This window comes from Pongo pygmaeus, chromosome 2, assembly GCF_028885625.2.
Source record: "Pongo pygmaeus isolate AG05252 chromosome 2, NHGRI_mPonPyg2-v2.0_pri, whole genome shotgun sequence".
NCBI classification, from domain to species: Eukaryota; Metazoa; Chordata; class Mammalia; order Primates; family Hominidae; genus Pongo; species Pongo pygmaeus.
Genome location: NC_085930.1, coordinates 188,190,877 through 188,212,683, shown reverse-complemented (window position 1 = coordinate 188,212,683; position 21,807 = coordinate 188,190,877). Strand labels below are relative to the sequence as shown.

The following is a 21,807-nucleotide window of genomic DNA, read 5'->3' as shown; positions in this document are numbered from 1 at the left end:
TTTTAATTGGGGCATTTAGCCCATTTACATTTAAGGTTAATATTGTTACATGTGAATTTGATCCTGTCATGATGTTTGCTGTCAGGTTGTTTTGCCTGTTAATTGATGCAGTTTTTTGATAGCATCGATGGTCTTTATAATTTGGCATGTTTTTGCAGTGGTTGGTACTGGTTCTTTCTTTCTATGTTTAGTGCTTCCTTCAGGAGCTCTTGTAAGGCAGGCCTGGTGATGACAAAATCTCTCAGCATTTGCTTGTCTGTAAAGGATTTCATTTCTCCTTCACTTATGAAGCTTAGTTTGGCTGGATATGAAATTCTGGGTTGAAAATTCTTTTCTTTAAGAAAGTTGAATATTGGCCCCCACTCTCTTCTGGCTTGTAGGGTTTCTGCCGAGAGATCCGCCATTAGTCTGATGGGCTTCCTTTTGTGGGTAACTCGACCTTTCTCTCTGGCTGCCCTTAACATTTTTTCCTTCATTTCAACCGTGGTGAATGTGACAATTACATGTCTTGGGGTTGCTCTTCCCAAGGAGTATCTTTGTGGCATTCCTTGTATTTCCTGAATTTGCATGTTGGCCTGCCTTGCTAGGTTGGGGAAGTTCTCCTGGATAATATCCCGAAGAGTGTTTTCCAACTTGGTTCCATTCTCCCTATCACTTTCAGGTACACCAATCAAACGTAGATGTGGTCTTTTCACGTAGTCCCATATTTCTTGGAGGCTTTGTTCATTTCTTTTTGCTCTTTTTTTCTTACCATGTCTTCTTGCTTTATTTCATTAATTAATTTGATCTCCAATCACTGATAGCCTTTCTTCCACTAGATCGAATCGGCTATTGAAGCTTGTGCATGTGTCACGAAGTTCTGATGCCATGGTTTTCAGCTCCATCAGGTCATTTAAGGTCTTCTCTACAGTGTTTATTCTAGTTAGCCATTCGTCTAACCTTTTTTCAAGGTTTTTAGCTTCCTTGTGATGGGTTCGAACATGCTCCTTTAGCTTGGAGAAGTTTGTTATTACTGACCTTCTGAAGTCTACTTCTGTCAGCTCGTCAAAGTCATTCTTCGTCCAGTTTTGTTCCATTGCTGGTGAGGAGCTATGATCCTTTGGAGAAGTGGCACTCTGATTTTTAGAATTTTCAGCTTTTCTGCTCTGGTTTCTCCCCATCTTTTTGGTTTTATCTACCTTTGGTCTTTGATGTTGGTGACCTACAGATGGGGTTTTGGTGTAGATGTTCTTTTTGTTGATGTTGATGCCATTCCTTTCTGTTTGTTAGTTTTCCTTCTATTAGGTCCCTCAGCTGCAGGTCTGTTGGAGTTTGCTGGAGGTCCACTCCAGACCCTGTTTGCCTGGGTATCACCAGTGGAGGCTGCAGAAGAGCAAATATTGCTGCCTGATCCTTCCTCCGGACTCTGCATCCCAGAGGGGCACCCATCTATATGAGGTGACTGTTGGCCCTTACTGGGAGGTGTCTCCCAGTTAGGCTACACAGAGGTCAGGGAGCCACTTGAGGATGCAGTCTGTCCATTCTCAGCTGAAACACCATGTTGGGAGAACCACTGCTCTCTTCAGAGCTGTCAGACAGGGACGTTGAACTCTGCAGAAGTTGTCTGCTGCCTTTTGTTCAGCTAAGCCCTGCCCACTGAGGCGGAGTCTGGAGGCAGTAGGCCTTGCTGGGCTCCGCCCAGTTTGAGCTTCCCAGCCACTTTGTTTACCTACTTAAGCCTCAGCAATGGCTGAGGCCCCTCCCCCAGCCAGGCTGCTGCCTTGCAGTTTGATCTCAGACTGCAGCGCTAGCAGTGAGTGAGGCTCTGTGGGTGTGGGACCTGCCAAGCCAGGCACGGGAGAGTATCTCCTTGTTTGCTGGTTGCTAAGACCTTGGGAAAAGCACAGTATTTGGGCGGAAGTGTCCTGTTTTTCCAGGTGCAGTCCGTCACTGCTTCTCTTGGCTATGAAAGGGAAATCCCCTGACCTCTTGGCTTCCCGGTTGAGGCAACACCCCACCCTGCTTCAGCTCGTCCTCCATGGGCTGTACCCACTGTACAACCAGTCCCAGTGAGATGAACCAGGTACCTCAGTTCAAAATGTGGATATCACCCGTCTTCTACGTTGATCATGCTGGGAGCTGCAGACTAGAGCTGTTCCTATTTGGCCATCTTGTATTTTATTTTATTTTTTGAGACAGGGTCTTGCTCTGTCACCCAGCTGGAGTGTAGTGTTGCAGTCATGGCTCACCGCAACCTCAACCTTCTCGGTTTAACTGATCCTTCCACCTCAGTGCTCCCAGCAGCTGGGACCATAGGTTTGCACCACCATGCCTGGCTCATTTTTGTTTTTTTAGAGACGGGGTTTTGTCATTTTGCCCAGTTTGGTCTCAAAGTCTTGGACTCAAGTGATCCTTCTGCCTCAGCCTCCCAAAGTGCTGGGATTATAGGCATGAGCCACTGTGCCTGGCCCTAGTTCCATGGTTGTAAATTCCACCTACATACTGATAACTCCTCAGATTCTCTCTCTAACCTGACCTCGTTCGTAAACTCCAGGTTGGTCTCTCTTTGGACATCTGAAAGGGATCTCAGACTTAGCACAGCAAGTGGGTCTCTTGATGCCCAGCTCTTCCCCCTTTCTCTACATTGCACGGCTGGAGCCATCTCATGCTTCAGCTTTTAGCTGACATGTATCTCCCCAGAGAAGCCTTGTCTACCCACCCCACCCTGTGCCTGTCCATTATCTGTTATATCATCCTGTTTTATTTTTTGCAGAGCAGTTGTCACTCTTTTTTCTTTGGTTGTGTGTGTGTACATATATATATGTCCATGTATATATTCTGTTTATGTCCCCTAGAAAAGCTTCTTGAGGGCAGAGACTTTGCCTTTGTTCACTGTTTTATCTCCTTTTCTTAGAATGGTTGCCATAACATAGAGGGTAGTCAGTAACTATTTAACCCTGTTATCTTCCGCCAGAGTTGTAGATTCAAATTCTCACCTGTTTTTAGAAGATTTCTAAACCTTCTTAGCCTTGACTTCCTTAGTGCTAATGTTGGAGCTTTTGTAGTTCAGCAAGCGGGAGGAAGTGGCACACTGGCTTTTTCTCCCCCGTTGCTCAGTGAGCTGGAGGGAGGGTTGCAGTGTAAGGATTCCTTTGGTGCTGCTTCACCAGCCGGAAATCTCTGTGGCTGCTGTGTCCTCTGCCTGGGGCCTCATTCCACCGAGCTCACTCCGCCCACTTAGCCTGGCAGGCTATGCTCGGCTTGTGCCTTGGCCTGGATCCTGTGCCTGCTGAGGGATCTGCACTCAGCCCGTGGCTCCACTGGGTGTGTTGCCAGCAGCTTCTGCATTGGGTGTCGTTGTTTAGATGAGGGGAATGTGGGTGGTGCCTGAAAACGCAGAGATGTCAGCAATGGCAGAGTCCCAAGGGGTGTTACAGCTCTTACCCGGGGAGTCCCAAGATCTGACCTCCCAAGAAATGTTGCAGCTTTCTATTGTTCCCGCCAGCTGCAGCTTGGCGAACAGGGGCATGTTACAGCTCAGTCGGTCCCACCACCCGCAGCTCAGTGAATGGGTGTGTGTTACAGGTCGGCCTATTCTAGGTTCTTGTCTCGTGACCAAGAGGAATAAGAGGAATAATGTACATGGACACTGGAGAGTGAGTGGGTGGAGAATTTCATTGAGCAACAGAAGGAAAGTGCTCAGCGGAGAGGGGGCCCAAGAGTGATTAGCCCTCTGTGTGAGAGGGGACCCAAAAGAGGTTTGCCATCTGTGAGGTTGAGTCTGGGATTTTTATGGGCTCAGAATGGGGGAGTGCGTGCTGATTGGTTCATGGGTGGGCTTGGAAAAAGCACCATTTGATTGCCTAAAAGGCATCGAGGAAGTTCTTACTCTGGTTGTGGACTCCACCTGGAACTGGCAGCTCAGTTTTCAGTCTTTAAACTGTCTTTGGCATGAAGGTTGGGTTTCACAGGGACGCATCCCTGTCTGCCTAGGAATTTGTCTGTCTCCAGTTGCTGTCACTAAGCCACACATTGCACTGTCTCTTGGATTCATTAAGATGTCTTTCGGTTGTCTCAATCTCATATTGAGATTGAGATTGTTGACTCTATCTTCTTCCCCAAAGCCTTTTTTCCTCCCCACACCTTTAAAAATTTTTCATAAATATTTCCATCTACCCTGTGGTTCACCTCCTTTCTACCCTCTTATCCAATATGCTATTACTTGTTCTTACCTTCTTCATAGTTCCTGTGTCTTTCTCCTTTATCCAGCCATTATCTTGCTTCAGGCCCATTTCTCAAGCTCTTATCTGTCTCCACTCTGTCTAGGTGATGGTTTTTGGCTCCATAGCTTTAAATACCATCCACATTCAGATCATTCCTGAGAGTCTGTCTTCATCCTGACCACACTCTTGAACTCCAGTTTGGTTGTGGGCTTCTATGATAACATACTGTCTGATTTTTATCTTACTTTTTGGCTAGACATTCTCCATCGCATTTTCTGGATCTTCATTCTCTACTAGACTCTATGTTGTAGTGTCTAGGATTTTGTCCTTGACTCTCCTCTGTGTATCTTCCCAGCTTTCAGCTTTGGTGTGCTACCCTGATGCTCATCTTTATCAAATACAATCAGGTCATGCACTTCTTTGCTTAAAGTTCCTCAGAGGCTGCTTTCTGCCTCTGAAGTCCAAGTTCTTTATCGTGGGCAAAGGCATTAAGAATGAGCCCCCTGTGTATTTCAATTTCTGCCTCTCCTCCAAAGGATCTAGAAGACCCGTTATCTCTCCTTGTAGCCCCTCAACACAGAAGGCTGGGCTTTTGCTCATGCTATTTTCTTGGTGCACAGTTTTCTTTTCCCTTACTTCTTACCTCCCCTGTAAACATTTGCTCATTTAAAAAGATGAGTCAGTGGCCCCCTTTTCAGGGAAGTCTTCCGTGATACATTCAGGCAGGAATAAGAAATTCCTTCTCTGTGTTCTAGCAGTTTATTATCTTCATTATAATACTTGGTTCATTTATCCAACAGTTATTTATTGCTTGCTTGCTATATTCTGGAAACCATTCTAGGCATTTGGATTAGAACAGTAAACAAGACAGATGAGGTCCTCATTTTCAAGGAGTCTACATTACAGAGCGGAGGAAAGAGAAAAAAAACAAGTCAACAAACTATATTATTTTAGATAGTGATTAGTGGTACTAAGATAAAATAAAACCGGACAGTGTGGTAATATGATGGAGTGTGTGTGGTGTGGGGAGGGGGAATGGTTGTGACACTTGAGAGTGAGTGAGGTCCAGTTTGAGTTGAGACTTGAAAGATTAGAAGGAGCCATCCATACAGAGATCTGCAAGAGGTACATTCTAGGCAAAAGGAACAGTTAAGTACAAAGGCCTTGGACCTAGCATGAGCTTGGCATGTTTAAGGAGCACATGCAGCCTAGTGAGCCAGGAGCATAATGAGCAGGGGAAAGGAAGGAGTGCTGTCTGACATAAGACCCGAGAGGTAGACGGGGCCAGATCATGTAGGGCCTTATAGGTAAGATTTGTCAATTAGATGGGGCCAGAACATGTAGGGCCTTATAGGTAAGATTTGTCAATTAGACGGGGCCATATCGTGTAGGGCCTTATAGGTAAGATTTGTCAATTTTAAGTATAGCAGAAAGCCATTGGAAGAGTTTTATGTGAGGCAGTGACATGGAACTGATTCATGTCAAGAATTATTACTTTGGTTTATAATGAAGAGAATTCTAGGAGGACAAGATTAACAGCAGAGACCAATTAGGAGTTGTTACCTACTGCAAATGACCACCGTTACCTACTGCAAGTGAAAAATGTTGGTACCTTGGATTACTGTGGTATTTGTAGTATCCATGGAGAGAAGTGGAGTGATTTGGGATGTATTTTGAATGACAAGACTTGCTGATGGGTTGAATGTGTTGGGCTTAGGGAAGGATGGAATCAGGAAAAGGACCCCTTGGCTTTTCTTGGGTAACTTTGTGGATGGTGGTGCCATTTACCTACTGTGGATGACTAGTGGTGGTGGTGATGGTGGTGATGAGAAAGTTCTATGGAGGAGGAATCAAAAGTTATTTTAAGTTGGATATGCCTCTTAAGACGTGAAAGTATGGATGACCAGGAGGAAGTTGGATATATGGTTCTGAAGGTCAAGAATGGAGATTGATGATTTGGGGAGTCACCAACTTACTCATGGTATTTGAAAGCTATAGGTCTGGTTAGAATAACCTAGAGTCAGAGAATAGAAGAGGGCCAAGGGTGGGTCCTTGGACATTGTAGAGTTTAGAGGTCTGATAGAGGAGGAGAGATGGGGAGGGAAGAAGGAGTACAGATGATAGGAGGAGGAATGTTTCAAGAAGGAAATGAACTGTATCATGCCACTTTGAGTTCCAGTAAGATGAAGGCACATATGTGACCAGTGGATTTAACTCTGGAGTTCACTGTGACCATGGTAACACACCTTTAGGGTATTGAAGTGAGGAGAAGATGGATCTTAGTTCATTACTCTATTTAGCTGCTTATGTGTCTGTCTCCTCCTCTATGTGCTAGTCTTTAGTTTATTTCTAGGGCTTAGCATATAAATAGATGGTGAATAAATGTTTGCCTGCAGGTTTGAGTTTTACAATGCAGTTTAAAGAATAATATACTGTTTTACCCTTATTTAGAATGCTTTTGTACTATTGACCCTTGCCACTAGTTTGTGTCAGTTCAAGGAATATAATCATGTGACTAATAATATGTGATGAGAAAGGCAAGTTCATGTTAGTAGAGGTTCTTAGTCCATCTTGAAGCCATCATGCTGTAGTGGAAAGGGGCCATTCTTTGATTTGGAAGGCCTGTCTTAGGCTTTGGCTGTGCTATTTAGCCCTTGAGAAGGGAGCTGGGGGCAAGCTCCTTACAGTCTCTGGATCGCAGTTCTTTGGCTGTCATAAATGGACAATATTAACAAATTCCTCTTACAAGATTTTTGTGAGCAGCAAATGAATAAATGCAATGAACATCCTTTGTAAGTAAAAAGATACTCTGTAAGTGCAATTTTTAAAGAATAATTGGATTATCCATTTCATTACTAACTTATAAAGTACATTAGATCAGAGTGTCATGAAATTCATATTTAACTGTGGCATATAAATGGCAAGAAGTTGGGTGAGGACATAAGTCACTGGAAAATGCGATACTTCTTTTTTTTTTTTTTTTTTTTTGAGACAGAGTCTAACTTTGTCACCCACGCTGGAGTGCAGTGGTGTGATTTCAGCTCACTGCAACCTCCACCTCCCAGGTTCAAGTGGTTCTCCTGCCTCAGCCTCCCGAGTAGCTGGGATTACAGGCGTGTGCCACCACGCTCAGCTAATTTTTGTATTTTTAGTAGAGATGGGGTTTCACCATGTTGGTCAGGCTGGTCTCGAACTCCTGACCTCAGGTGATCCACCCTCCTTGGCCTCCCAAAGTGCTGAGATACAAGCGTGAGCCACCGCACCCAGCCAATGTGATACTTTTTAAGAAACATATAGGAAATTAATTTCCTTTGGCTGTGTTCTCTTGTCTTTCCCAGATAAATTTAATTGTTCTGTTAGAGCCAAAGGGTAGGCTCTTTTACTTCAAGATCTAGCAATCAAATCTAGCACTATAGTAGTCTGTTTACCCCCAGGGTTGTGTATGTATGAAGGAATAAAATGTAGTTAGTATTACTTGTGTTTTTTTCTTTTTTTTTTTTAAGTGATTAAGTAAATACATTGATTAACTCAGTTTGACACACTTTCTCAGGGTGATTACAGTTTTCTTTTATCCGTAGGAGATATCAAGACCCCTAGTAGATGCCTAAAACCGTGATATTTCTGAACCCTTCTATATGTGTTTTTTTTTCCTGTACATACATAACCTATGATAAAGTTTAATTTATAAATTGGGCTAGTAAGAGAATAGCAACAATAATTAACTAGAAAAAAGAACAATTATAAAAATATACTGTCATGGAAATTATGTGAATGTGGTCTGTCTCTCAAAATATCTTAATATTTTTGGACCACAGTTGACCATAGCTAACTGAAATTGCTGAAACTGAAGATAAGGGGGGACTGCTGTACTCATTTTATTTTTGTTTCTAGGGTAAAAATCATGGTAAGAAACTCCGAAATTACTATGCAGCAAATAGCTGTCCTCCTCCTGCTAGAATGAGCAATGTGGTTGAGCCTGCAGCTACTCCAGTTGTTCCAGTCCCTCAGCAGGTGAGACGCGTGTGTCAGGGTGAAGCAGCATTAGGGTGGAAGCTGTAGTATGCACAAATGGTTACGGATGACATTTGTCGTCCATGTGTCCGTTAGGGTACAGTTGGGAAAATAATCCTGAAAGATGCTGCTTGGTACTTTTAACTCCTTGAACTACAGTGCTGGATTTAATGCAGGCTATTGTTACATGAGTCTTTATACATTTCTTAAAATTCTGGGCTAAATGGGCTGGGTGCGGTCGCTCACGCCTGTAATCCCAGCACTTTGGGAGGCTGAGACGGGTGGATCACAAGGTCAAGAGATCGAGACCATCCTGGCTAACATGGTGAAACCCCATCTCTACTAAAAATACAGAAAATTAGCCGGGCGTGGTGGCGGGCACCTGTAGTCCCAGCTACTCGGGAGGCTGAGGCAGGAGAATGGCGCGAACTCGGGAGGTGAAGCTTGCAGTGAGCCGAGATTGCACCACTGCACTCCAGCCTGGGCAACAGTGCGAGACTCCGTCTCAAAAAAAAAAAAAAAAAAAAAAATTCTGGGCTAAATGATCCTGAATGTCTAGGCTAACCCCAAAATGAAAAGAGAGATTTTCAAACATGTGTTCCTTTATTGCAGTTCATCCCATTTATTTCAGATTTTGTCTTCCAGTTGCAAAATTAGGTGTTTGAGATTGCTTATTGCTTACCTCTATTCAGAGAGCCTGTGTAAACATGTTTTGGACCTTGCTATTATGAAACAGGCTTGAAAACCAAGTTCTTTTGCTCTTTGGAAGATAGAACAGGTGATTTAGGCAAGATATTCCTGTACCTTAGTAGCCTCTGAAACATGGAGTCTACTCTTAATCTGTCTTTGAAGTGTTATATGTCCATAAAACAATACAGTGGTCATAAATAATAATAGTTATAATTGAGTACATATCATGCCAGGCACTGTGCTGAACATGTTTCATATGTTGTTTCAGTCAGGGCTGGGACTACAGTGAGGTGATGGATGCACTAAACTTGGGCATAAAATTTAAGAAGGAGCCAAAAAACTCAGTAATAAAGATAGATATTTAATACAATATTTTAGAAATGTAAAATTGATGTAAAATAGTGGTGAACAAAAACATTGAAAACTTAGAATAAGTATTACTGATTTTCCTTTTGCCCTAGGCTGCAATATGACTTGGCATGGCACTGTTGTTACTGATTCTGAATGTAAAATTTTGGTATTTTATTCATCCTTAATTTTTTGCATTAAATTTAATTTTTTAAGCTGGGTGTGGTGGCGTGTGCCTGTAGTCTCAGCTACTTGGGAGGCTGAGGCACAAGAATCACTTGAACCCGGGAGGTGGAGGTTGCAGTGAGCCAAGATTGTGCCACTGCATTTCAGTCTGGGCGACAGAGCGAGACTATCGCAAAAAAATAAAAAGAAAATTTAATGAAAAAAATCCATTAAAGTATTATTAATCTTGATTACTGAGGTTTTTTTGATGCTCCATTAAATTCTGAGCCCAAGGCAAGTGTCTCACTTGCTTCGTTTTAGTCCCAGGCCCTGACCTCATTTAATGCTTGCAACAACTTAGAGGTATTGGCCATAGTACTCAAATTGGTGTCCATAGGTCAGCAGTTTCAGCCTCATTGGAAGTTTATTAGAAGCTTAGATGAGCTAAGTAACTTTCCATGGTGTTACATGTTTTGTAAAGTGGTGGAGCAAGAATTTCTTTCTTTTTTTTTTTTTTTTGAGATGGAGTTTTGCTCTTGTTGCCCAGACTGGAGTACAATGGTGCGATCTCGGCGCACTGCAACCTCCGCCGCCTGGGTTCAAGCAATTCTCTTGCCTCAGCCTCCTGAGTAGCTGGGATTACAGGTGCCTGCCACCACACCCCGCAAATTTTTGTTATGTTAGTAGAGTCAGGGTTTTGTCATGTTAGCCAGGCTGGTCTCGAACTCCTGACCTCAGGTGATCCACCTACCTCGGCCTCCCAAAGTGCTGGGACTACAGGCATGAGCCACCGTGCCCGGCCCGAGAATTTCTTTTGATCGTAGACCTTTGCTTCTAACCAGCTTGTATCATTTTACTTTTCTGAGTGTTAGTTTTTGGTATTTAAAAGTGTGGGTAGCAATTCTGGCTGTTCTTCCTTCTCATGGATTTGTGGGGAAAATGAGATATATAAAAAACCAAATCAGAGAACAAAAAGATACCCAGAGAGATCTTCAAGCTGCGTAGTTTTCCTGTCACTGGTTTCTGAAGGCTGCTCTAGAATTGAATAGCTACCCACAGTGGGGGCTGTTTTCAGTGGGCTCCACCCTCCTGGGCAGGCAGCCTAAGCCTTTCTTCAGAGCATACCCCAGAAAAAACTTCCCTTCCAAGTGAAATGATGCTATTTTTTGCAACTGTTCCTGATATATATGGTTTCCAGAATCTTTATCATGTACTATATTATTCTCTTCTGGCCAAAACCTAGTGTGTCTTTTTTTTGTTAACCTAATATTTACTGAGTGCCTACTATCTTCTGGGCACTCTGTTAGGCTCTCTTTAACATGTTATTCCACAACCTGAATACAATTGTCTGGATTTGCTACTCATTTTTAATTTTTTCCTGATTATATCTGTAGCTAGTTTGTAGACTCTTTGTGGACAGGGGCTCTTTTTTAAAAAATATATGACTGTGTATCCCTTCTGGACTAGACAGCAACCCTAATAAAGAGTTAACAGTCACTAAATGCTTGTTGATGGATTCTGCAGACTTTACTCTTTCCCGTAATGTGATTTTAGGCCTTACCTATTTTACCCATGACTTACTGTCCTAAATCTAAGGTTTTTAAAACTCTTTTAAAAAATGTCTTCAGTGGCGACAGCAACTAGCCATTCACTAATTTGGTACCTAGGTGATTATAATGCAAAACCATGATTAAGTATCTCCCAGCCTTTTTGTTTTCCTGGAATGAATTATTTTCTTGATGAAGCTTAATGCTTGTGGTCATGCCATATCCTTTGGTTGTTTTTCAGCTCTTAAAAAGACCTTTGAGGAGAAGGAGGAAGCTCCGTATTTTTTTTAACCTTGTTTCTTCTTGTGTCTTTGATGTCAGATGGGCTCCTTTAAGCCAGGAGGCCGAGTGATCCTGGCCACGGAGAATGATTACTGTAAGCTCTGTGATGCCTCCTTCAGTTCCCCAGCTGTGGCTCAGGCTCACTATCAAGGGAAGAATCATGCCAAGAGGCTGCGGCTGGCGGAAGCTCAGAGTAACTCATTCTCGTAGGTATTGCCATTTTCTCTGAGGCCAAAGTGTTATGTGAGATTGACTGTCTTGAAAGAAAAAGAGTAGAAAGGGATTCTTGTTTAGAAGACTCACTCTTTTTTAAACTTCTTTTCTCCAGGGAATCCTCAGAGCTGGGTCAACGGCGGGCCAGGAAAGAAGGGAATGAGTTTAAGATGATGCCTAACAGGAGAAATATGTATACAGTACAGAATAATTCAGGTATCTTGTCTGTTTCCACATACCTTGGGTACATTCTGTACATAGTCTCCTTCGTTTTTGTGATGATAGATAATGATAATAGATAGCCCTGAGAATTTGGAGTTAGTCAGTGTTTTATTGAATTAGTCTAGTGGCGGCCTTTCAGGCTGGTGTGTATTTCAGGTCTCATTTATTTACTTTATTATTGTAAGTAATATATTATTTATTTTGGTTTTACACTGTAGTCTATGTTTTAGGATCTCTTATCTTTGTCCCCTTATGTTTGTTTATATTTCCAGCTAAGAAATGTAAAAGACATGATAAAAATGGGCTACTTGGTTTCAAGTTGTACCATGTTAAAGAAAAGATTCTAAAGCAGTGTTTTTTAACCAGGCTAGTGAAACAGAATTACCCAAGGAGTTTTTACAAAATGCCTGAACCATGACTTAGAGATTTTCAGTGAGTAAATTTGGAGTAGGACCCAGACATATGTGTGTTTTGAAAATGCTTGCTTGATGCTTCTGATATACACATTTAGTTCACAAACACTGATTTATAGGAATAAATTCTGCATTTTCTGATTGTCTTCAGTAGGGAGAGTGGGCTGAGTAGTCCCTCACCCTCCCCTCTACTTCAGCCTCTGATTCATGCACATGCCAGCAGAGGTCATTTACTTGAACAGTGAAACAAATAGAAAACAGAGCTAACTGAAAAGCCAGAGAAGCCTACTAAAAAAAGGACATATAGAAAGCACAATTCAGGCCAGGTGCCTGTGGCTCGTGGCTGTCATCCCAGCACTTTGGGAGGCTGAGGTAGGTGGATCACCTGAGGTCAGGAGTTCGAGACCAGCCTGGCCAACATGGTGAAACCCCATGTCCACTGAAAATATAAAATTAGCTGGGCATGGTGGCATACGCCTGTAATCCCAGCTACTTGGGAGGCTGAGGCAGGAGAATCGCTTGGACCTGGGAGGTGGAGGCTACAGCGAGCTGAGATTACACCACTGCACTCCAGTCTGGGTGACAGCAAGACTCTGTCTCAAAAAAAAAAAAAAAAGCACAATTCCTTATGATTAATAAAAGTCTAAACATATATTAGTAATTATAATAAATGTAAAATTACCGAAGTCCAAAAAAATGTTAAATTGGATGAAAGAAATCCATCTGAAATGAAAGAAGCTGGGATAGCTGTCTTAATATCAGAAAAATAAATTTTAGGATAGATTATGTTCTCTGACCAGAGTACAATGAAATGAGATGTCAACAAGAAAAATAGAAAAGCAAACAAAATTTCCATTTGTTTGGGAATTTAAAAACACTTCTAAATAACTCATGGTTCAAAGAAACAATTATACTGGAAATTAAAAATTCTTACAACGAAACAGTAATGAAAATATAATAACACTTGTAGGATGCAGTGAAAGCAGTATTTTGAGAAAAGTATTATGTGTATATTATTATAGTGGAAGTGAACAGCAGAAAGTTAACGAACTAAGGGTCCAGCTTATGAGGTCAGTAATGTAAAAAGAAGAAAATGAAATGATCAGTAATGTCACCAACACTTTTGCAGATTTCATTCTAGTCTCTTCATATGTATGACTTCTTTAAAATAGAAATGGGATCCTAGTTTGGGATATTCATAGTTTACTTAATAGCATAAGAGTTTTCTATAGCATTATTATATTTAGCAACTGCATAGTTTTCCATTGCATTCATTACCATATTTTCTTTAATCCTATTTTTGAATCTCTCCTTCCCCCTAAATTTTTGCTTTTATAATCACTGCTGAGATAAAAAACATAGTGCTATTGCTGTTGTTTATTGCTAAACATATTGCTATTAAATCTCAGTGTGAAAATTCTTAATATTTTCTTAGGATAATTCTTACAAGTAGAATTTTTGGATTAAAGGGTTAGCAGAAGCATACAACTTCTGATATAATGCTTGGAAATTAAAGTATTTTTAAAAGTGTATTCACTTTTTTAGAGACACAGCCATTTGGAATTTGGGTTTGGCTCTACAGCAATTTTTCTGACAATAGTTGGAGGAATCATTTTATCTTTTTAGATCGAACGTGTGTAAAATTGTAATTTTAAAAATCCATTAACTTCACATTCACTTAAAGCTAAGAATCTGTGAATTTTATAATTTGAACTTAGAATTACAAATTAAAGTGATAATTGGTCAGGTTGTCATTCACTTAATGAATATTTTGAACATATTATTTTTATCTCTTGCTTTAGCAGGTCCATACTTCAATCCCCGCTCTCGGCAGAGAATTCCACGTGATCTGGCCATGTGTGTTACTCCAAGTGGCCAGTTTTACTGCTCAATGTGTAATGTTGGAGCTGGCGAAGAGATGGAATTCCGGCAGCATTTAGAGAGCAAGCAACATAAGAGCAAGGTGTCTGAACAGCGGTACAGGAATGAGATGGAGAATCTGGGATATGTATAGTGATTATTATATTAAGATAGAGCAGCTTGTCCTGCCTGTTGTTTGCCTTTTGTCAACTTGCCCTGCTTTGTGGTCCTTTTGATATGAGTACATTCCTCTGCTTAATGTTAATACGTGTAACCCACAGTGGTACCATGAGATGTCAAAACCTGGGGGCCCAGGGGCGGGGCAGGGGGAGGCGGGTGTGAAGAACGTGCTTCTTAGGTCATAATGCTTTTGCAGGGTCAACTGTGTTGAGCTGCTCATAGCATGTGACCTACCTACCCCATCAGAAATAACTTTTTATCTTGCTCAAGTTCTGGTCAACTAGTAGCCTGACTGCTTAGAACTTTGACTATTTAAAAGTTTCATTTTCTTTTGCAATTTTAGTTTTATGTACTGTTAAAGAATTGTATTGATTTCTTTTTAGATCACAGTAAAAATAGGTTGGCAGAGATTTCAGTTTCCCAGGGCTTAACCAGAACGACCACCTCAATGCATTGTCAGTAGAATACATTATTAGAAATTGTTAAGGTCTTTCTCGGGACATTTATTTTCTGCCATTTTCTTTTGCAATTGTAGTTTTATGTACTGTTAAAGAATTGCATTGAATTCTTTTTAGATCAAAGTAAAAATAGGGCAGCAGAGATTTCAGTTTCCCAGGGCTTAACCAGAACCGCCACCTCAATGCATTGTCAGTAGGATACATTATTAGAAACTGTTAGGGTCTTTCCCAGGACATTTTTTTTTCTGTATCATATCTCCCCATCATTGAAATGCAAGTTTTCTTGAATTCAAATACTCCCAATGAGCTTGTGTACTTCCAAACAGCTAAACTTGGTTTCCAGTTGTGGATTTCACACATGTAATTGCCGCCTTCTTCCCTCCTCTTTTTTCCCCCCTAGTTGAATCAGCTTGTCTAACAAGCCCATTTTCATGCCCCAGCTGTGCTGTGGGTTTTCCAAGCCTCATATTTGAATATTCAATGAGTTTAAGATGGATATGATTTTAAAAAATACATTTTCCAGCAGATTTTAGGAAACAAAGGTGTGTTTGATTTTCCAATTTAGAGTTACTTCTTCATTGATAGTAACATGCGCTTATATCATGATCTAAACCATAAGTTCAGATTGCTTGATATTTTGTTTTGCCAGACTTTTTTGATAACCTGATTCTTACACTTTACTTACATTTTCCTCTGTCTTGCAAGTCTGGTGGCCATCCTGAAAAATATCACCACCTGCTGTTTTATACACAGAGAGGAATTTTTTAAAAAGCAAATAAAGTTTCACTATCTTCGTTTCCAGTAGAAATATACATGAACTATGGTTTTATTCCTTGTAATTAGGCTTTCTTGAAGATACTAACAAGTATATGATAGATCACTTTGGCATCTGATAATTATATCAGTATTATTATTTTTGTTTTTTGCGTTTAAAATGAGAAGTTGTATGAACCCAGGAGGTGGAGGTTGCAGTGAGCCAAGAATCGTGCCACTGCACTCCAGCCTGGGCAACAGAGCAAGACTCCGTCTCAAAAACAAAAAAACAAAAAAACGAAGCTGTAATATATATCTAGATTAACTAATGGAGTGCTCTGTGAATATTCATTAACTACATTTTATCTATTTACTATATTTTATATGGGTAAGACCAGTGGTCATCCATATTTCTTTTGAAAGGCCACTTGATCAGGAAGTTTATATTTTAAGCAGTATATTTGCACAATGGTCAGTTCACATTTGATTGCTTGTATTACTAATTAGAGACAAAACTTCTATTTTTTCTTGAGAAGTCTGTAGGCAAATAGATAGGGGAAGGCAAATTACAATCATTCTTTTTCTGTAATACTTTGGGACAATTTTTAAACAACTCAGACCCATGTTTAAAAACGAGTTTTGTGTGATTAAGCCTTGTATAGTATCCAGTTACTATCTTCTGTTGAAGTGGTGGTTCTTTGAGAAGTAGAATTATTTTGTAACTTTTTTTCTCCCAGAAACAGAAGAATCAAATACTATTCTGTTAGGATTCTGTCTAGACCTGTGACTCTTAGTATAATAACCCTTTTATTTTTTTTATTTTTTTATTTTTGCAGTAATCTATAAAGTAGGGTTGCATAGTTTTGAGCAATTTAGGGCTTTTCTTATTGGCCAGTAGGTTATTCATTTTGCTGCTAAATATAATTTTTTGGTTAATTTTAACATTATAGTGCTGGCCGCTTGGTTCTATGATTACCTAAAAATCTAGTTTTTTTTCTCTGTAGGTAGATGTGTGTGTATGCACACCCACACACACACACGTACATATATGTTGTCATAGAGAGGTATTTCAACCCTTATTTCAAATAACAGTAGAAGATACAAACATGAATTTATATTTTGTAAAAATGGCATTCATCCACTTTGTTTTCCATTGGAAATAGTTTTAAAAGAAAGGTTCCCCTTGCTCTCTCCACTTAACAATTTCATTATATACATAGAAAAAGCAGCTGACTTAAGGGCTTGATGTTTTTTCAGGCCTTGTGTATTCAGGTTTCCAGTTTCCCAGTGCCCTTAATGGATGTTATGAATGCATAAGCGCATTTTCTTTTAAAGAAAGAAGTTAGATTTATAGTGTTATTTCTTACTTGCTATATTTCTTTGCACTAAAAAAGAGCTATGTGTTTGTTTTATAGGACACTTTAGTACCGTATTGCCTACAATAACTCAGTTTGCTTGTTAAATTCCAAACTCTGGGAAGTTGGTAAATAACTTCCATGATCACTTGTAAAAGTTACATGCACATCTGAAAAAAAATCACAAATCTCTATGACAGTAGGTTGTGTTTTGAGCTTGTTACCTTGCAGTATTCTTCTCTGTTCCATAGGTGAAAACAAAGGGTGACAGAGTTATCAGGCAGGAAATGCCTAAATAGATACATCTCTGCATGGTACAATTTCTTATATTCATGTATTCCATAAACAGTGTTTTTTCTCTGTTTAAGCAGACTGTTGTTTCTTCTGAGTCAGTGATATGTGATCTTCTTTGGTTTCATTTTGTGAAGCTCAGTCTGTCTCTGTAACATACTTTAGGATTTGCACCTTGTGCTCCCCAGGAATTATGTTAGTGTCTTTTTCTATGCTGTCTTCAAGGATGGACAGAGGCCTAAACAACAACAACAACAAAAATTGGAAAAAAAAATACTTAGATTTCGATAATCATCCATAGGAACTCATAGCATCAGTCCCTCTTCTCTGTGAATAATATCTTTGGGTAAATTGTCATAAAAAATCAATGTTAGAAGATGACAATTAGAATTCTTCTTAGGTATTGAGGGTAAGAAGTTGTAAAGAAAGAAAATTCGTGTTTCAACTAAAAGATTGGATTGCATATACCTCTGAAGTGGTTTTGTAAAAAAAGTTCAGTTACCAAACTGAGTGTGCCCTGTAATCCTTTTGAGTACACTGAAGATGCTTTGAAAATACTTTGTTGGTCTTCACTTTGTACATCATGTCCTGCAACTTGTAAATATGTGCATGTTGTTTATGTTTGTCTGCCTTTCTCTTATTGCACTAAATTCTGCAAGGTGAATAATTTTTTTATACCATTTATTTGGAAAAAGTTCCTCCTCCAGCTCTTCCTCACTGACCTTTTAATTAGTTGGTAAACTTAGAAAACCAGTTAGGATTTTTGAAGCCCTGAGTTTAAAAGAAGAATTGTGGCTATTTGACATCATCCTTACGTTCCCCTGACTTAAAAAGCTAACAAGAAGCATGAGATCTTCCACCTCATTTTAGAAAGCTTTTCTACAGAACTATATGCTTGCTTATAGCTACCTATCTACAGTTTGAACAGGGAGAAAGGGAGATATGTATGTCTGGTTACATCTTCCTTCACTCCTAAATTGGCTGGGACAGCAAGCAACAACAGTTTGAGGTCCAGTGACCTACGTAAAATGTGTGTCGTTTGTGTCAGGGGACACATGTAACTGTGCGACATGGTATTTTCTACAGGCAGGGCTAGGAAAGGTGGTTTTGGAACCTAACCTACTTTGTGTCTTCATTGTCAGAACTTAGGTTGGAAATGCCCTTTAAAGAACTTGGTGAGGCATGTACTAGGACAATAGAGCTGCTTTAGAAAGAAATTGAGACATGTTTTGTCAGGACAGATAAAAGTTTAATGCAGGTTTTTGAACATATGTTTAAAAAAATTTGACCTTACCAACAATTTTTTTTCTTCTACCCAAATCATTGTACAGGAGTTTCATATATGATAAAAAGTGTTTCGTTATTGTTTTTGCTTTCTTGGCAGGGGAGAGCCCCTACCATTGTGAGCTGTTACTGTCACTCTAGCTGAATGGACAAATAGCTGTGTAAATAGCTTCTCATAAAACATTTCTACTGATAGCTGTTTGACTTTTTCTTCCCATTATGAATGGGAGGAACATTTGTAAACTTCCTTTCTGGGTAGCTACCAAAAAACGTACTGGCTTATGGTCCCATGTGACCTTGTCTCCGTTAAGCCCAGAATCTGAGTGCCTTTAGCAAGTGTTAGCATTTCACAGAGAGAAGAGAGACATAATTATTGCTATGAATCACCATTCATAAACAGGAGCTTGGAATAACAAAGGTCTGTGTGAATTCTGTTCTACATCTTTTTTTTTCCCTTCCTTAATGAAATCTCAATTTGATATCAAGTAAAACTATTGTCATTATTGATCAGAAACCATACATTCTGAAAGTGAATCCAGTTGTCCCAAGCTGGCAGCAGTCAGAGATCATTTTTGACCTTGATCTGTGTTGGGTTTGTACTTAGTGAATGGCAGTGTGGTTGATTGGAAGAGCTTGACACTGATGTTTGGAAAAATTCTTCATTCTAGTGGTCATTTTCAAACTTGTCTTCTGTAGAGAGGGGAAAAATTACGTATTTGCAACTAAAGCGAAGAGACTGGCACAATAATTATTAATTGTGTTAGTTCATTTCTATATTAAATGAAGCATCTTCACAAATCAGGTTTGAAGCCATTAAAAGCAAAATTTTCCCTAGTTTAATTAATTTAAAATTCGAAATTGCCTGACTACTTAGAATCTTAGAAACACACTGCTAGATTAATTTTATTATAGAAATGTTAACATGTTCCTCAACATTTTCTCAAGAAAATTTTCAGACATATATCAAAGTTGAAAAAACTTTGCAGTATAACCGCTGCTAGATTCTGCCATCAACATTTGACTATACTTGTATTGCCACGTATCTGTTCATATTCTCTATCCCTCTTTTCATCCATCGATCCATCAGATTTTTTTTTTAAAGAACATTCCAAAGTAAATTTTAGGCAATACACTGCCCTAAATTCTTAGCATGGGTGTCATTAATTAAGATTTAGTATTCGTTTAAATATCTATTTTGAAAGTGGTGTATGAAGTTGATAATCTGAGCCAATTAACATACTTTTTTTTTTTTTTCCTCCTGTGGACTTTTGTCTTCCAGTTTCTCTTCTTGTGTGTGCTTAGGGTGAGGAGGACAATTCCTTTCAAACACAAGTTTATTTTAGAATTGGTCATTTTTAAGTGCTTGTCATAAATTTTAAAGTTTCAATATAATTTTTCTTTTCCCCACTTCTGTTGATGTATTTTTGCCAAACTATGCAGCTTCTTCAAAAAACTGTAAATTACTGATTGGGGTTTATGAAATCAGCGAATACCTCATTTCAATCTGTTGCTGCTTTTCTCCCACTTGTCACTTCTCCTTTCACTACTTTCAGCTGCTCTACCAGAAGGTAGAGGGGAGTAAAGGGTCAAACCCCTATATAATTAGCTGTTTTAAACAACTCTAGGAGAGCAGATTAAGTAGCTTAGTAAGTTGAAACTATTAATTTTTCTAAAGAATTTGATTTGAATTCCTTGAGAATTGTAATTATCCACACTTCCCCCAGTGATAATTAGCAGAATTAAAAATGATTGTACTGTACAATGAGTTGTTGAAATTGTAAGCCTTAGTAACCATCTTTAGCTTTACTGTAGTCATGTTTAGAAAAAATTATTTTTACATATGCCTTTATTTTTATGCTCACTTTTTGTGGATAAAATTCTTTAGATAAAATCTAAAGAATTTAGGTGACTTTCTCCAGGTCATGAAGATTCAATGGGTAGAACTGAATCAGAATTGAAATGTTCCAGATTCATATTCTTGTGTGTGTTTGATAAAATTCATGGCTTCCAAAGTAACTGAACACTTCCTTTGGGCCCTTGGAGGGAAAATACATATTTTTACTAATTACACTTTTATTTTTAGACATCTGGCAGTTCTTTGAACTTAAAGATATTCTCATGGCTATAGTTCCAAATTAAGCCCGATGCAGTTGCTAAAAATCTTGCTGCACTGTTGAATTCTAATAATGTAACATTTATCGGATTCTTTTGCATTTTGATGACCTTCATGATTCATTTATAAGTCTTTGTAAGTGCTTAAGTGACCCCCTCACTAGTGAAAATAATAAATGTTCTATATCATTGATTATTATTTGTGTATTCTCTACATGATATATTTTTTTAAGGAAAAGTAACTCCACATGTCAGAATGAGTGATATTATCCTAGGGCAAAGCACATATAGAGCAGTTTATTTCTACTCTGCAAATATGGCATGTACAGTAACAAAACTCTTTTGGAGTGGCTGGTCATTGTTTTGCCCTCTTTTGGTACCTGAGTACCTTTCTGGGGTTTTGTAAATCGTGTGTCATTTGTAAGAATTTCACGTTAACTCTGCGTTACTTGGTGTTCACCTGTGGTATCCTTGACTGACCATAATGATTTAGTTTGGGTATGATGTGTCTGCTTTGAAATGCCTTACCGGAGTATGTCAGATCCTGCTTTAAAGCATTCCAGATATCTGCTGGGACAATAAGTTGCTTCTCCTTGGATATATGCTCTAGATTCAGAAGCAAAACCGATTTTGCTTTCACCTTTAAGGTTGCATTTTAATGCAGTTATTGTTTTAAATTAGAGAATAAAATGTAAAACCAAGGGAGGCTTTAGAACCCTTCATTGAATGGCATGGCAAACTTTTAAAACTGCTTTTGCTATTTCACTACAACTATCTTTGGTAAAGGATATGGCTAAAAAATGTCAGCCCAAACTGTGTGTAATTAGGGTTGTTTATTAAAATTTTCTCCAAATGTCATACAGGGGCTTAAGATCTGTGTATGCTGTTGGGTCAGAGTGCCAGTCACTGCTTTGGAAATCTGTGTTCTGGGGCTGCAGAATGACAAACGTGTCATGGGATTAAAACCAATCAACTGTGAATTGTGAAATTGAAACTACTCTTTCGGTTTTATTTTCGTTAGCATATTGAGTATAGAAATCTGAAACTTATTTAAAATTTATACTGCTTTTGTTGATGGCTCATTTTGGCTGTGTATCCTCACTTATGTACTGATTTCTGATAAAGGCTTGACATTATTATAACACGCATTTTGTGTTCCAGTTTAATAAAATGGTTTCTGAGTCTTGTCTGAAAATTGTTTGGTTATGAGTTGAAGATCAAGGGAAGAAGGTAAATTGTCATCACTGAGACGTTATTTTGATGCCGATTCTCGATGACTGTGGGTTCCCCATTCATCAGTCTGCACACAGTCTGCCATGGGCTTCTGGAAACCATGCAAAGTACTGTAAGCTTTTAGGTTTACAGTAGAATCAACCTAGCTGCCCACACTGCCCGTTCTCCCTATCACCGGAGTTAGCCTG

The 21,807-nt window shown here is 39.4% G+C and overlaps 1 protein-coding gene across 2 annotated transcripts in view; it reads left to right on the top strand.

Moving 5' to 3' along the window:
* Positions 1-21,581, top strand: part of ZMAT3 (zinc finger matrin-type 3) — a 48,347-nt gene extending 26,766 nt beyond the window's left edge. Inside the window, exons 2-5 of one of the 2 annotated variants that reach the window (XM_054482364.2) lie at positions 8,094-8,213; positions 11,285-11,451; positions 11,574-11,674; positions 13,899-21,581. In XM_054482364.2, coding sequence (XP_054338339.1) covers positions 8,094-8,213; positions 11,285-11,451; positions 11,574-11,674; positions 13,899-14,107 — 597 coding nt within the window. In that variant the 3' untranslated portion in view covers positions 14,108-21,581. Of the gene's footprint in view, positions 1-8,093; positions 8,214-11,284; positions 11,452-11,573; positions 11,675-13,895 lie in introns of both variants that reach the window. The other variant, XM_054482362.2, reaches the window with a different exon arrangement.
* Positions 21,582-21,807: the final 226 nt, after the last annotated feature.